The sequence below is a fragment of the Odocoileus virginianus genome, chromosome 14 (genome assembly GCF_023699985.2).
Source record: "Odocoileus virginianus isolate 20LAN1187 ecotype Illinois chromosome 14, Ovbor_1.2, whole genome shotgun sequence".
Classification (NCBI taxonomy): Eukaryota; Metazoa; Chordata; class Mammalia; order Artiodactyla; family Cervidae; genus Odocoileus; species Odocoileus virginianus.
Window position 1 is genome coordinate 44,911,371 of NC_069687.1, and position 17,459 is coordinate 44,928,829.

General features: G+C 34.6%; 1 protein-coding gene across 1 annotated transcript in view; it reads left to right on the top strand.

Annotated features, from left to right (window-relative positions):
• Positions 1 to 17,459, top strand: part of MTREX (Mtr4 exosome RNA helicase) — a 92,376-nt gene that overhangs the window by 1,973 nt on the left and 72,944 nt on the right. Inside the window, exons 2-5 of the mRNA XM_020893134.2 lie at positions 4,304 to 4,441; positions 6,068 to 6,134; positions 9,403 to 9,465; positions 10,331 to 10,443. Coding sequence (XP_020748793.2) covers positions 4,304 to 4,441; positions 6,068 to 6,134; positions 9,403 to 9,465; positions 10,331 to 10,443 — 381 coding nt within the window. The remainder of the gene's footprint in view (positions 1 to 4,303; positions 4,442 to 6,067; positions 6,135 to 9,402; positions 9,466 to 10,330; positions 10,444 to 17,459) is intronic.

Below are 17,459 nucleotides of genomic sequence, written 5' to 3' on the forward strand. Positions count from 1 at the left end.
GTATCCATATTGAAGTATCCATTGGGCAGTTTTAATTTGGATTTGAAGTAATACCAGAACTGAAGGTATATATCTGGATGTTATTTGAGTTGGTACTGTTTGAAGTGAAGATTTCTCTGGGAATGTTTAGTTTTCATACACATGACAGAGATTAGAGGGACATCAGAACAATCAAAGAATGTGAAGTGTCACACGTAAGAAAGAATAACAGAAAGGAGAAAAAAATAGTCTTCCTCTCTCATTAAGTTAGAGGGTTTAGTAGTTTTGGATAACTTTTCAGGGAAAGTGAGGAAGGACAGATGATTTTTGTTTTTTTTCCAAACAAATAATTAATTTCTGTAGTTTGAATGGGCAGTTATGATGTTATGAAGATACATGCATGCGTGCTCAGTTGCTAAGCCATGTCCGACTCTTTGAGACCCAGTGGACTATAGCCCGCCAGGCTCCTCTGTCCGTGGATCTCTCCAGGCAAGAATACTGAAGTGGGTTGCCTTGCTCTTCAGGGGATCTTCCCCACCCAGGGGTTGAACCCAAGTCTCTACGTCTCCTGGATTGGCAGGTGGGTTCGTTACCACTTGCACTACCTGAGAAGCCCCTGTTATATCCCTGAAGTCCTTTACAAGTCTCTTTTTTCCTTATGCTGTTGATTTCTTCTGGAAGTGTAGATGAGAGGAGAAACCAGCTCATTTGTCCTGTATAGTTTCCCACATCCTGCGATTGCTCTTATACTATCATTTAACTAGCTCTTATACTATCATTTAACTAGCTTCTCTATCCTCAGTTATTTACTATAAACTGTCCTTATATCTAGAGCTGAACTATTCAATGTATAGCAGTCCCCTCCCCTTATCTGGAGGAGAATGCCCCAACAGAGAGTGAGATGGTTGGATGGCATCACCGAATCAATGGATATGAGTTTGAGCAAACTCCAGGAGATGGTGAAGGACAGAGAAGCTTAGCATGCTGCAGTCCATGGGGACATGGCTTAGCGACTGGACAACCCCTTATCTGAGTGGGATAGGTTCCAAGAGCTCCAGTGGATGCCTGGAACCTTGGAGAGTACCAAAACATGTGTGTACTTTTATTTTTTTTCCTGTAATACTATCTATGAAAGCATAATTTATAAATTAGGCATGGTAAGAGATTAAAATTATTAATAATAAAATAATTATATCAATATGTAAGTTGAGAACTTTCACCTTTTCACTTAAAGCAAGCACTGGACAGCTTCTCTTGGGCTCCCAAAATTGTCAACATCACTGTTTTTGCAGTTTGGGGCCATTATTGAGTAAAACAAGAATTACTTAAACACAAGCGCTGCCATACCACTTCAGTGATCTGAGAATTTAGACACCCACTAAGTTACTAACCAGCTGGATGCTGTGGACATAGGGGTGATTCGTGTCCCATGTGGGATTGAGCAGGAGTGCACAAGATTTCAGAGTGCTGCTCAAAAATTAAAAATACTAATTTTCCATTTAATATTTTTGGACCGCAGTTGACCCAGGGTAACTGAGGCCTTGGAAAGCAAAGCACAGATAAGGGAAGACTGCAGTAATAGCTACTAGCTACCTGTAACTGTTGAGCACTTAAATGTAGCTAATCAGAATTGAGATGTGCTGTAAATTGAAAATATACACTGTATTTTGAGAACTGGATATGAAAAATATCCAGTAGTTCATTTTTATTTTTATATATTGAAATTTTAATATGTAGTATATTTGAAGTTAAATGAAATATATTAAAATTGGGTTCTTTTGAAACTATTTTAATATGGTCACTAGAAATTTAAAGTTACGTTGGTAATTGCATGTATATATCTTAAACAGTACTGATGTAGAGACTTGATTAGCTTCAGATTTAGTTGTTTAGATAAGAATACAATATTAAAGAATAATGGAACTCTTCTGAAGGAAAATATTCCACCATCAAGTTAGGTTTTAAGCTTCTCAAAGGTATAGGAACTGTATTTCTTTGTTTTATAGTTATCATCAACTGCTAGTGGGTTTTTATTACAACGGTTTGGTTGATGCTTACTAATTCAGACCGAATAATAAAATGTTAGAGGAATCATAATTATCATTTAAATGTCTTCTTTTACTGAAAGCCAAAGATATTAATCGCTTGTCCAAAGGAGATTCATGTAAGTAATGTGGGATAACTATGAATACCTATTCCACTAAATTGAGAGTGAGATGTTTTATATATTTCAGGGTTTGCTAAGCATCAAAGAATAAACTTTGTTATAGAAAGATTATAGCGTTTAGATCAATTCTAGTATTCATTGGCTCTTTAAAAAAAAACTTTTCTATTGAAATAAAACATATGTAAGAAAGGTGTGGAAATCATGGGACAAATTTTTATAAAGTGAACATGCCAATGTAACCCCATTTGGGATGAAAAATAGAATATTGTAGAAATCTCTCCTCTTTTTCCCCCAGAAAATTGACTAACATGATAACCACATGTGTTACTTTTTTTTTCCTGTTTGTAGATATAATGTAAATGGATTCATATATGTTATTTTGTGTCTAGCTTTTGCTCAGCATTGTAAAATTCTTGACTGTAGATGTAGCAGTACTTCTCAAAGTATGATTAAGTTTTGGTGTGGGATCAGAGGAATATTCCCAGTTATCTGAAAAGCCTGCTCCTTTTCAACTATATGAGACTGGATTTTTCTTCATATACTTAAGCCAAAAACCATATCACAAGTTGAAACAGATGAGAGTCCAGCAGTCTTCTATTAAGCTAGACATTAAAGGGACTTGGCATAATAGAAAACAGTGCCATTATTCTCATTTAAATCTTTTTGGGAAAATTCCTATTTTCTGTCAAAAATATTATTTATGTTAACTTCTAATAGGTCAGTTATGCCTCAGCATTGCCTTGTGCTCAGTCTTGTCCAACTCTTTGTGACCCCATGGACTGTAACCTGTCAGGCTCCTTTGTTGATGGGATTTTCCAGGCAAAAATACTGGAGTGGGTTGCCATTTCCTTCTCCAGGTGATCTTCCACACCCAGGGATTGAACCCACGTCCTCTGTGTCTCTTGTATTGCAGGCGGATTCCTTACCCACTGAGCCACTGGGGAGGCCCTAACTTCTAATAGTTATTGTCACTTTAAAATGAATAACTAAACTTAAAATTTTTTCAGTTTTAATATTTGGTATGGTAAATAGCAATAGATATGACTACATAAACAAAATTCCTTGGAATACTGAGTAACTTTTAGACTGGAAAAGGATTCTGAGATCAAAAATTTAAGAGCCAGTGATACTGTATAGTCTAATTTCCGTTTTCCTGTAATTAATGGTTTCTGAGCTTCTTTTCATATGCTTATTAGTGATTTGAATATCTTATAAAGTGCCTGTTCTAGTCTTGCTCATTTTTAAATTGGGTTATCTTCTTAAATTTGTAGTCTTCCAGTATTTTAGATATACATGCCTTTTGTTAGTTGTATGTGTGTTTTCTCCTACTTTGTCTTTCCTCTTTTTAAAAAAAAATTAATCAATTTTAATTGGAGGCTAATTATTTTACAGTGTTGGTAGTGGTTGTTGCCATACATAGACATGAATCAGACTTGGGTGTACATGTGTCCCTCATCCTGAACCCCCTTCCACCTCTCTCCCCACCTCTTTCCTCTCTTAATAGTACCTTTTGATTTACAGAAGCTCTTAGTTTCAATACAGTCCCATTCATCAGAACTACTTTTTGATTAATAATTTTATGTCATTTAATAAAACATAGTTTTCTTGTTTTATCTTCTAGAGGCTTTGTTGTTTTTGCCTTTTACAATTAGATCTAGTATCTATATTGATTTTTGTGTAAATGAGCAGAAGGGTCAGATTGAATTACCTATGGATGTCCAATCTACCAAGCACTGTTGATTGTTACTACTTTTAACCAGTAAATCCAACCACATAAAAACTTTTTTCTCAAAAATATTGATATTATGCCATTAGAAAAGCATTAAATGTTTATTGAAGGTGCTCATGTAAATGTATAACAGTGTTTTATAACTTTTAAAAATATTGTGTTAGTAGTTATGTTAATGTGATAATGTGAGTTGCAAAATATTTTAAAAACAATTTCGAAGAAAATATGAAATGAAAAAGGAGTAATGTTCAGTTTTATTGGTTAAAACTATAGAGTATTCTGGGTGCTAGCCAGTTTTGGTTTGTAACATCTATTTATGTGACTTTTTCTGGTAATAGTGTATATTATACAAGGGTAATATTATATGAAGTTGCCCTTAAACTAACAAGTGCTGTTTCAGAATTCATTCTAACCTGTTTACTTTTCAGAAAATGTTTTGATGGTAAATCACAATCAGAGTCAACTAATGTTGGAAAAACCAAGAGAGATGCAGACTTTGAGGGTGCTGATGAACCTATTTTTGGAAAGAAACCCAGGGTGGAAGAGTCAATAACTGAAGATTTAAGGTAGATTTCCACTATCATAAATGTTGGTAACTCAGAATGGGTAGTTACCTGAAGTTTTGAAAGTTGCTTATATGTTGTTACTTGATGAATGTATTTGTTGAATTAGAGAAATGAGGGTAAATATTCTTTGTATACTCAAATAGACATATAACTAGAACGTTTATCTGTGTTTGGGGAAATGGAAAACAGTATAGGAAAGAAAGATTTTTTAATATTTTGAATCCAATTTTAAGAAAGAATCTTGAAGCATGATTTTTTTTTGTTTTGTTTTGGTCTGCACAAGCTCTTTGTTGCTGGGTGTGGGCTTTCTCTAGTTGTTGGAGTAGAGGCTACTCTTCGTTGCTGAGGACTGGCTTCTCATTGCAGTGCTGTGAGTGACTTCTCATTGCATTCTCAGTGCACTGCTCTTGTTGAGGAGCAAGAGCTCTCGGTACTCGGGCTTCAGTAGTTGCAGCACACGGGCTCAGTAGTTGGAGTGCATGGGCTTAGTTGCTCCATGGCATGTGGGATCTACCCAGGCCAGGGGTCAAACCTGTGTCCCCTGCATCTGCAGGTGGACTCTTCACCGACTGGACTACCATGGAAGTCCTGAAGCCTGATTTTTTAAAAAGAAGAAATGACACATTTCATTTATTTGTTAATGTCTCAAGAAGAGGATCACTGGAAGTGTGGGATAAAAGGAAAGAATAAAACTGACTTGAGGAGGAGCATTAGGAGGAATTAGATTTTCACTCTTGCATGCAGCAGTAGAGTGGCTATGAATCTTAAGACTACTGTCAATGAGGGAGACCAGTGGATATCTGAGGCTGAAATAGTTGATGTTTCTTTCATTTCAAAAGTTGAAACTTTCTAGATATTGATGCTAGTTTCTTAGGTTGACCTGTTTCCTATTGTTACGATGATCCTGACTTTGTTTTGCTTTTCCCTCCTTGTTTGCCATATTCTAGCTTGGCACTACAATGGAAAATTTACTCCTGTGTCTTTTTTTGTTTGTTTTTTTAACCAGCTAGCTGTTGTTGTAACTAGCAAAGTAGATACCATAGATGGTGATAGATGTGTCCCTGAAACATTTAAGATACACTGTTTGTCCAAGCTAGTGGAATAGTTTACAAAATAATATTGATAATTTAAAATCATTATTGCGTCTTGTAGTAACCCGAGTTTTACCCAAAGTATGGTTATTGATTTAAAGTAAAAATCAAAAGTACAGTCAATGAGAGGATGATAAATCTTGTGCAGAAATACATGTTTTTAATTTATCCACAGTCATGTCCTTTAACAGTCTAAACAAGAGAACCTAGATGAGTAAAACCTAGGATTCTGATGAGACTAGGGAACACTTATAAATTATAGCAACATCTGTATTAGGCTAGTTTATTTTATACTTTCTATCATGTAATGGTTTTTATAAGTATCTTTGTGTTTTGAAATAATGCTTTGTAGAGGTTCTTTTTATTTAAAATAGTCACTGGAACTAAGTTAACATAATTCTTTGACTAATTACTTGAAGTCTCTTTGTTTTGTATTTGTAATAAGAGATGCTAGCTGATCATTTTGAATTCTCTGCTTATGTAATTCTCAGTAATTTATCAATATTTTAATGTAATTTTAATAATTTTTTTTAAGTTTGGCTGACCTGATGCCCAGAGTCAAGGTACAGTCAGTTGAAACTGTTGAAGGGTGTACACATGAGGTAAGCACAAACAGTGTATGATTAAAGTGGTGTTGTAAGTGGGATTTTGCTTTGGATTATCTAGTCTGATGAGCAGGCAATTTAGCCTTAAGGGCTTTGGAAACAATAAGTAGCTTTTCTGCAGAGTGCATAGTCTAGTGGAAGGAGCTGGGGCTTTGTATTCAGACCTGAGCTCCAATACTGACAGTGCTTTTCCTAACTACAGTCTTGGATAAATATCTTAACCTCTGATGTTAGTTTTCTAATTTGTAAATTTAGAATAATAAAAATTACATGATGGGATTGTTGTGAAGATTATGTAAGAAAATTAGGTAAGATACGCAGCACAGAGTAGGCATTTAGTATGTGTTCATTCCCATGCTCCTAAAGTCAAGTTAACAGTGATGTTTTACAGGTCCTGTGCTTTTTCATCTTGCTCTGACAACCGATATAGTGCAGTTTCATTGTTCTACCACAAGATGGTGGTCACGGATAGCTTGTAGTAACCCTTTATCACTGAGAGTTTATGACCCGAAAGGATGTAAGGAATTTGTAACACTAGTTCTTTCTATTAAGCCCCTTTGCCTTTACCATGTAACCTGACAAGTTATTACTACAGATAATTGGGGAATCTTACTAGAAGTCTTTAGTGAATAAGCAGAATAATTCCAAATTAACAAAAATTGCTTTTGATGTAAATTTGGAGCCTTTTTAAAAAAAATACGTCTTTTTAATTGAAATTTCCTTATGTTCCTTTAGAATAGCACTTAGTTTGGTGGGTATAATATCCATTAGATCATACATTTAACACTTACGTGAGACCCTCTTTGAAACTGTGGTCTTAAAAAGATGGGAAAGAAAAACCAAACACAAATTTAGCTCTCAGGAAGTCAAAGGTTCCTTCTGTCCTCCATGATTATCCTCAAACCCTCCATCCTGTTATCTCCTCTCACTTTTTTAGCAGGTCACCTTACCTTTTTCTTTATCTAGTGATTCAAAGATACCAAGTTGGAGTCACATCCACTCCAAGGAAGAGGTACTGCATTGTTTAGGCTGAGGAGGGCTGCTCTGTCAGTGTTCTTGGTCGTATCTTATCCTGCCTCCACAAAGACTTGGATCACTCCATTTTCCCTTGACTGTTTCTAGTGTTTCCTTTTCTGTTTTCCCTTTCTTATCAGCATATGATTATTTGAAAGCTTCTCTTTTGTTGTATGTCTTCCTTTTAACGACTGTGTTGTTTTTCTTCACCATTGTAGTTATTCATTTAGTGCCTATCTTTTGAATGCCAGGCACATTTTATTATTCACTGAATATAAAGAGAAACACCACACACACACACATATATATATATATAGTCCTTTCTTTTCAGAGTGTTATTGATTGCTCTGCTTAGAAAATCCCTGCCCAACTTCCTAGCCTTCCAGTCCTCTTTTAATCTACTGTGGTTAGATTTCTTCTTTCTCCATGTCTTTCAAACTGTTCTGGCAAAAATCACCAATAACTAATTGCTAAGTCTATTTGATTTTTCTGTTGGTTTTCTTTTTTTCTGACTCCTTAGTCCCTGTAGGTTTCTCTTCTCCCTGTCTGTCTTATGTTAGTGTTACTCACACTATTTTTAGAGAATAAACATAAAACACTGATTCTCATACATGTGAAAACACAATTTGTTGTTGTTGTTGATATTAAATCTCAGAGATGTTAAAATCTTAATTGCTTTGTGTTAATGTTTTTTGTTCATGTCATAGCAAGTATCAAGGAGAAGTGTGAGGGAAGTGAGACAATTGGATCACACCATGATTGAGGATCTAGTACCAAGATTTTCAGATTCAGAAATTTGATTTTGTCAGTGTGCTAGCGATTGTGGTCTTTAGAACAGAATCACTTTCATATTCATGGTATAGTGTAGCAAAAAAAGGACATTTCCTAAAATTAATGGATAAGTAATCCTCTTACTACCAAACTACATGGGAATCAAACTACTTAGAAGTTTCTTAGAGTCATTATAAAGGAGAATATGTAGTTTTAAGGGAAAGATTGATGAAAACTATTCCTGTCCCCCAGAAAGGTTCATTTACTAATAAAAATACCTCCTAAATTTACCCTTTTGTAATGCTTGCTGGATAAGCTTCCAAATTCTACCCCTTTATAGTTTCCATTTATTTATTTTTTCCATTTATTTTTATTAGTTGGAGGCTAATTACTTTACAATATTGTAGTGGTTTTTGCCATACATTGACATGAATCAGCCATGGATTTACATGTATTCCCCATCAGAATCCCCCCTCCCACCTCCCTCCCCATCCCATCCCTCTGGGTCTTCCCAGTGCTGCACCAACCCTGAGCACTTGTGTCATGCATCCAACCTGGGCTGGTGATCTGTTTCACCCTTGATAGTATACTTGTTTCAATGCTGTTCTTTCAGAACATCCCACCCTTGCCTTCTCCCACTGAGTCTAAAAGTCTGTTCTGTGCATCTGTGTCTCTTTTTCTGTTTTGCATATAGGGTTATTGTTACCATATAGATTCCATTTAGAATGTCACGTTTCTTTTGACACATTCATTATTTTAGATACTTTTCATTAGGTTTCATAATTTATTGTTTCACTTAGTTATAGTCAGGTTCCACTTACTACTTTTTGAAATGCTGCACATGTCATCTTGATTGCAATTGAATTACAAGTTTACCAACAATCTCAATATTTCTAAGATAGCTAATCTTATCTCATAATTGTTTGTTGAAATTTTGCTCTAAGAAATGATTTCTGACTTCTTTGTGTACCTTACTTTGCCCTTGTTGATTATTCATACACTACTTGGCTTAAGTCTTGGGAATTTAGATATATTGTGAACTGCTCTGCAGATCTTAATCTTCACTAGAGGAAAATTAATTTCCTGTTCTAAGGAATACTTTATTCTACATAGTTTTCTTTCATATAGTGGCATCTCTTTTTATGTCCATTCAGCTTTTTTGAGCATTCATTAATGTCAAGAAGTACATTAGGTATAGAATATACAAAGATAGCTGAGATAAGTCCTAGACCTTAATAAACACAGTTTCTTTCGGGAGGTAGACTTAAATGCTTTTGATTACATAACTATTAGGTAAACACTTTTTTGAATGTTGTAACATTTGCATTTTGCCTTGTTCTTGAAGATGGTTATTTAATTTTATAGTGTCTAAGACTGTCAGAACACTTTAGTTCATCACCTTTATTTTTCAGACCATCATTAATTATGGTATGCTGAATGTATCAATTCTTGAATAGTAAATTTTTTTTTCAAACATCAGGTTGCACTTCCTGCAGATGAAGATTATCTACCACTGAAACCTCGAGTTGGAAAAGCTGCAAAGGTTTGTACCTTGAGCAGTATAGTTGGTACAGTTTTGTGAGTCTGTTTTCCTAAAAATCTTAAAGGTAAACTTTAAAATGAGATTTTTTTATTTCCCTCTGTGTGTGTGTGTATGCAGTTATACACTCTGAAGCCTCCACTTGAAGTCAGATATGGTGAGAACCAAATCAGTAAACAACCATACTGAAAACCAAGCATCATGTGATAAGATTTTTCAAAGAATTTAATGAAAAGTATCAGTCTTTCTCCAGAAAAAAATGCATATGTACAATATGTTTTGCATACAGTTCTGGAGCCTAACAAGCTTCTAATGAAACTTAAACTCTAATGCTGATACTAAATGCATTTTGAATCCCTGATAGACTGTAAGAGAGTAGTGTAGGTTTTCCAAGTCATTTCTTTAAGTAAAAAAGGCAGTACGGTCTGGTAAACTTGAATTTTTAAAGTCTGATACATATATTATTCTGCCTCTGCTGAGTGAACTTCATTGAGGACTTGACTTTTCAGACTCTTGAGTGTTCCCATCTGGGAAAGAAAACTATACCTATGTTAGGAGTTGCTGTGGAGATTACTATGTGGGAAATGTGTTCCAGTGCCTCCTATAAAGCATGTTCTTAGTAATTGTTGTGTTGTAATTAGTATATGTGTAAGCATAATATAATAATTGAAAAATTGGACGGCAGAAATAACTTATATTCTGTCTTGTTAAAGTTTTCTTTTTAATTCTTCCTAATTTTCTCTAGTGGATAGAATGTTTCCCAAATAGACTCAAATGCTTCCATAACGCTCCTGGGGGTAGCATCTCTTGGTTTTAAGTATGTTCTGATGTGGCAAGGTATCTTCATATATATATTAATTTTTTTTAGGAGTATCCATTCATTCTTGATGCTTTTCAAAGAGAAGCCATTCAGTGTGTTGATAATAATCAGTCTGTTTTAGTGTCTGCACATACATCAGCAGGAAAAACTGTTTGCGCTGAGTGAGTAGCTTTCTTATTAAATGGGATTTTGGAACTGTTAATATTTGCTTTGTACATTTAGGTGCTCTTGTGCTGGGTGCATAAATGTTGATAAATACTATATCACCTTGTTGGACTGGCCCCTTTATCATTATGTAATGTCCTACTTTGTATGTTGTTACAGTTTTAAAGTTTATTTTGTTTCACGTAAGTGTAGCTACCAAAACTTTCTTTTGGTTTCTGTTTGCCTGGAATATCTTTTTCCATTCCTTTACTTTTGAGTCTGTGTGTCGTACCTCTGAAGTGAGTCTCCTATACGCAGCAGATAGCTGGATCTTGTTTTTTTTTTTAATCCATTCAGCCATTCTGCCTTTTGATTGGAGAATTAGTCCATTTACATTTTATTATTGGTAAGTATGTATGTACTGCCGTTTCGCTAATTGTTTTCTGGCTGTTTTGTAGTTTCCCTCTGTTCCTTTTTTCTTCTCTTGCTCTCTTTGTAGTTTTAAAATCAAATCTTAAGATAGCTTTGTTTCTTACCATACTCTTTAAAAGTTTAAATTTTCTCTGTTTGGTTTCTGTAAGTAAATTTAGACTTTTTATTTCTTTTCTTATTACTTTGGGCTTCATTTGGTCTTTTTCTAGTTTTTTAAAGGAAGCAGGTGAGGTCATTGATTTCAGAGCTTTCCTTTTCTAATATAGATATTTAGTGCTATAAATTCCCCATCAATCATGAATCTGGGTCATGATTCACTGATGCTGTGTTCATTTTTTCTATGTTTCATTTCAGGTTTTTTCTCATGCTCTATCTTCATATTCATTAATCTTTGCTTCTGCATTACCTAATCTGTCCTTAATCCTTTTCAGTGAGACATGTATAGTTTTTTTGCTAAAAGTTCATTTGTATGAGTTTAATGTTTTCCATGTGTCTACTTAACTTTCCTCCAGCTTCTTGAACAACAGAATACAGTTTAAAAACTGTTTAAATGTTCCTTCTTACTATTACTTTCATCTGTATTACTTCCTGATCTGTTTTAATTAATTGACTTTTCCCTTCATCATACGTCAGTGTTTTCCTGCTGCTTTACATACCGCTCTGATGCGTCGTTTGGCTGTTTTTAATTTCATCACTGACTTTTGGCAGTTTAATTATGATGTGACTTTACATAATTCTTCTCATATTTCTTATGCTTGAATTTGTTTGGCTTCTCAGATTGTGGGTTTGTTTGTTTACATTAGATTTGGGAAAATTTCAATTATTTTTTGCTTAAAATAATACCCCTTTTTAGTACTCGAGAGGACCTCAGTTAAACTTGTATTAGTCATTTTAAGTTGTCTCAGAGCTCACTGATACTTATTATTATTTTTTGTTTATTCTCTGTGTTTCATTTTGGACAGCTTTAAGTTTATTCTTTTTTTTGTGTGTGATGTCTAATTTGATTTTAATTCTATCCAGTTTATTTCATCTCAGATTTAGATTTTTTGTGCTAAAATTTTGGTTCATGTCTTTTAGTATTTTTAGTATTTCTTTTAAGCATGCTATTTAATCTTTCCTCAGTTTTCTTGAATATATAGAATATAGTTATACTGTAGTGGTAATTTTCTGTGTCCTCATTTACTGGTTCTGTTTTCTGTCTCATTTTTGGATGCCTTTTCATTTATTTATTTTTACTCCTTATTATATGTTCTATTTGCCTGCTTCTTTGCTTACCTGATTATTTTTTAATTCACAAGACATGAATTTTACCTTCTTGGGTGATGACTATTTTTGCATTTCTATTAATATTCTTGAGCTTTGTTCTGGGATACAGTTACTTGGAGAAAAATGTACTTCTTTCAAGGCTTGTATGATTTTAGGCAGGACTAGAGAAGCATTTAACTTAAGGCTACTTTTCTCAACTTTTTAATATATTTCTTGGTATTCTAGCCAGTATCTTGTGAATTACGAATTTTTCCACCATGACTAGCCGGAACCCGAGTTACTGCCAGCTCTGAGGATTGTATCATTTTTTTAGTTCCACTCGATTTGGTTGTTTTTTCCCATTGCTTCAAGTTGTTTCCTAATACTTATTCACTGATTATTGCTTACTTGAAGACACCAGAATGTTCAGCAGATGTTCAGAGCTTTACCTTTGTCTACCTCTTTCCTCTCTGGTTATTTTGAGCTGCAGTGTAGTTGCCATGGCTTCCCCAGATTCCCACTGTCCGCTTAACTTCGGGAAACCTTCAAGGTTCATCTCCTGGAACTGTGACTTGGAAACTCTGTGGACAATAATCTGAGATTATGTCATTTACTTCCCTCAGGGATTACTCTGTGATTATTCAGTATCTGAAATCATTGTTTCACATATTTTATCCTATTTTGCAGTTGTTACAGGTGGGTAGGTAAACCTAGTCCTTATTACTCCATGCTGAAAAAAAGTAGATATTTTCTGTATTATTTTTAATACATGGTCTCAAATACTATAGTAGTTCCCTTACCTAATGTGTAAAATAAATACATATTGTCTGTGTTTTAAATTTTTTATATTTTCTTCTAAAATTTATGTAAAGACCATTGTTCTAGAGTCTTGCTAATCAGAGTATGGTCCTAGACCAGATGCATGCATATTACTTACTAGCTAAATTAGGCAAAAATCTTACACACCACCCTAGAATGACTGAATCATAATCTGCATGTTAACGAGATCACCAGGTGATGGATACATCTGTTAAAGTTTGAGAGGAACTGGGCCATTCTGAAAGTGGGTTCTGCTCTTTAATGTGGATGGGATTTTGCAGTCTGTTGCAGATAGACTTTTGTAGGTTAACTTGTTTTCCTTAATGCGTGCAACTGTCACCAATATCTAGTTCATGAATGTCTTCACCATGGCAGAAAGAAACCACGTACCCATTAATAAGTCATTCCCCATTCCCTTAGCTCCAGTTTTTCTCAGCCACCAGTCTGCTTTGTTTGTATGAGTTTACCTTTTCTGGGTATTTAATTTAAATAGAATCATATGATATATGGCTTTTTGTTTATGTTTTATTTCACTAAGGATGATGATTTTAAGATTCATCTGTGTTGTGGTATACATCAGAATTGAGTTCCTTTTTATGGCTAATATTTTGTGACTGATTAATTATATAGTATGATATACCACATTTTGTTTATCCATTCATCAGTTGATAGATGTATGAGTGTTTCCAATTTTTTGGCTATTATGAATGATGCTTTTGGAAATGTTTATGTACAAGTGTTTGTTTGAATACATATTTTTCCTTATCCTCAGTATATACCTAGGAATGGAATTACTTGGTCGTGTTTAATTCTGTGTTTAATTTTTTGAGGGACCACCAAACTCTTTTCCATAGCAGCTGCATCACTTTATTTTCCCATAGTTATATGAGGGTTTCAGTTTCTCCATGTCCTTGCCAACACTTGTTACTACCTTTTTAAAAAAATTGATTATGTAGTAAACTTATTTTATAATTGTTTTAAATAAAAACGTTTTAAGTTTTGATTTTCAGTGTAATACAGGTTAGTCAGAATAATACAAAATATTCTGCAAGGTGGACTAGTTAGGTTTCTGAAAAGAATTCCAGAAAGAAAAAAGCACAGTAATGTTACTTATTTCTAGACAAGATTAATGTTCTATGGGTATTAGTAGTGATATAATCCTATATAATGTTCATTATTCTAATTTCCAATATGTGAAGTTTATTTTTAAATAATTTTCTTTCAGCTTTATTGAGATAAAATTGACACATGGCACTATATAAGTTCAAACATTGCAGCATAATAATCTGACTTACATGCATCCTCAAATGATTATAACAAATGATGGCTTGGTAAACATCCATCATTTTGTATAGATACAGAACTAAATAGAAAACTTTTTCTTGTGATGAGAAAAGAACTCATTTAACTTTTTTATGTAACTCTTAGCAGTGTTAACTATGTTTATCATATTGTGCATTACATCTCTACTACTTAGAAATGGAAGTTTCTACCTCTTGACTATCTTCATCCCATTTCCCCCCTGCCCCCACTTCTGGTAACCATGGACCTGATCTCTTTTTCTGTAAATTCATTTGTTTTGAAGTATAATTGACCTGCAACACTGTGTCATTTCCTATTATACAAAATAGTGATTTGATATTCCTATACATTTCAAAATGGTCACCATGGTAAGTCTGTTTATGCTATGTCACCATAAAAAGATATGTAGTTATTAGACTAGATTCCCATGCTATACCTTTCATACCTGTGACTCATTTATTTTATAGCTGCAAGTTTATACATCTTAAGGTCTCTCACCTATTTGTTTCCTCCCCTTACTACCCTCCCCTCTGGTGTTTACCTGTTGGTTTTCTGTATCTATAACTATTTCTGTTTTGTTATGTTGGTTCGTTTATTTTTTATATTCCACATATAAGTAAAACAATATACTATTTGTCTTTCTCTGACTTATTTCACTTAGCACAATGGTCTCTAAGGCCATCTGTGTTAGTTGTAAATGGCAGTATTTCATTCTTTTTTGTGACTTAATAATATGCATATACGTATACTACATGCATTCATCTGTTGATGATACTTGGGCTACTTTTGTATTTTGACAATTGTAAATGATGCTGCAGTGAACATAGGGGTATGCATATTTTTTCTAATCAGTGTTTTTGTTTGCTTTGGATGAATACCCAGGAGTGGAATTGCTGGATCATATGATAGCTTTGTTTTTAATATTTTGAGGCATCTCCATACTGTTTTCCATGATGACTGCACCAGTATACATTCCTACCAACAGTACACGAGGGTGCCCTTTCTCTACATCCTTACCAACACTTGTTATTTCTTGCCTTTTTGATAATAGTCATTCTGTCAGTTGTGAGGGTGATATCTCGTGGTTTTGATTTGTATTTCCTTAATGACTAATGATACTGAGCATTTTTTAGTATTGGCCTTCTGTATGTCTTTGGAGGAATATCTGCTTAAGTCCTTTTTTACTTGTTCATTAGGTGGTTTGCCTTGTTCAACTGTGATAGATGTTTTGTATTCTGATACTAGTTCCTTGTCAGATATATAATTTGCAAACATTTTCTCTTTTTCTATAAGTCATCCTTTTACTTTCTTAAGCGTATTATTTGAGAGACAAATGTCTTTAATTTGACCAAATGCAATTTGTCTGTTTTCTTTTGTTGCTCATGTTATTTTAAGGAAAGCATTGCCTAATCCAAGGCCACAAAGATTTATGCCTATATTTTCTTCTAAGAATTTTATAATTTTAGCTATTAGTTCTTTGATCCTTTTTGAGGTTTTACATTTCTGTATAATTTATAAGGTAAAGGTTCATTCGTTTTTTTTGCATGTGGCTATCCAGTTGCCTCAGAACCATTTGTTGGAAGACTATTTTCTCTCCTCAATCTTGGCAACTTTTCGGAAGTCAATTTGTGTTCACAGGTTAACTCAATAATTTATAATATATTTTATTTCTTCATTATGGAGAAATTACAGCTTTCCTGTTGAACAGCTGAATTAAGTGTTCTTAACAGTGATCACATGAAGAGTGAAGAAGATCATAAAGGAAAAAAAAACATAAAAATTGCACCAATCACCCTGTTCAACAGTGCCTTTACCTTGGCATAGTGGTGGATATTGGAATATTGTCCTTCAGATAGTCAGAGCCTGAGTACTGTGTATTAGTCTTTTCAGATCTTGGTTGAGGTGTAACTCAAAAGTTTCTTTTTGTAGGGGAGTTAGAGGAGTGAAGCTTTGGATCTTAGTTTATCATTGAAATGGTGTCAGCCAATTGCAGAGTAGTCTTAGTCTGTTTGTTAGATTCAGACACATTATGGTCCAGTATTACCCTAGTTCTATCTAGTGGAATAAGACTAATTTTTTTTTTATTGTCCACTCCTTTTTAGAAGGTACTGAAGTCAGAAGCTTATTTCCTTCTAAGGCACAAATTGTAGGTTTGACTATTTTTATTTTATCTCACTTTGAGAAGTGTGCAGGTGTATAGTAGTTGGTGCATTATCCATTTGAAGCCAACATATATAGATGTTAGAATTCTGGGCATTAGTGTAACTTTGCTTTAGTTTTTGCTACTAAAGCAGAGAGATTTTCAGTATAGGAAATTTTCCAGTGTATGTTAAAACCTGCTTTCGTACTCTTGGGTTCAGTTCAGTCGCTCGGTTGTGTCCAGCTCTCTGCGACCCCATGGACTGCAGAACGCCAGGCCTCCCTGTCCATCACCAGCTCCTGAAGGATGCTCAAACTCATGTCCATTGAGTCCGTCATGCCATCCAACCATCTTATCCTCTGTCGTCCCCTTCTCCACCCACCTTCAGTCTTTCCTGGCATCAGGGTCTTCTCTAGTTAATCAGTTTTTCACATCAGGTGGTAAAAGTATTGGGAGTTTCAGCTTCAGCATCAGTCCTTCCAATGAATATTCAGGACTGATTACCTTTAAGATGGACTCATTGGATCTCTTTGCAGTTCAAGGGACTCTCAAGAGTCTTCTCCAACACCACAGTTCAAAAGCATCAATTCAGCTTTCTTTATAGTCCCAACTCTCACATCCATACATGACTACTGGAAAAACCATAACTTTGACTAGACGGACCTTTGTTGGCAAAGTAATATCTCTGCTTTTTAATATGCTGTCTAGGTTGGTCATAGTTTTTCTTCCAAGGAGCAAGCGTCTTTTAATTTCATGGCTGCGGTCACCATCTGCAGTGATTTTGGAGTCTAAGAAAGTAAAATCTGTCACTGTTTCCATTGTTTCCCTATCTGTTAGCCATGAAGTGATGGGACTGGATGCCATGATCTTAGTTTTCTGAATGTTGAGCTTTAAGTCAACTTTTTCACTCCACTCTCACTTTCATCAAGAGGCTCTTTAGTTCCTCTTCTCTTTCTGACATAAGGGTGGTGTCATCTGCATATCTGAGATTCTTGGTATTTCTCCTGGCAATCTTGACTTCAGCTAGTGCTTCATCCAGCCCGGCATTTTGCATGATGTACTCTGCATATGAGTTAAATAAGCAGGGTGACAATA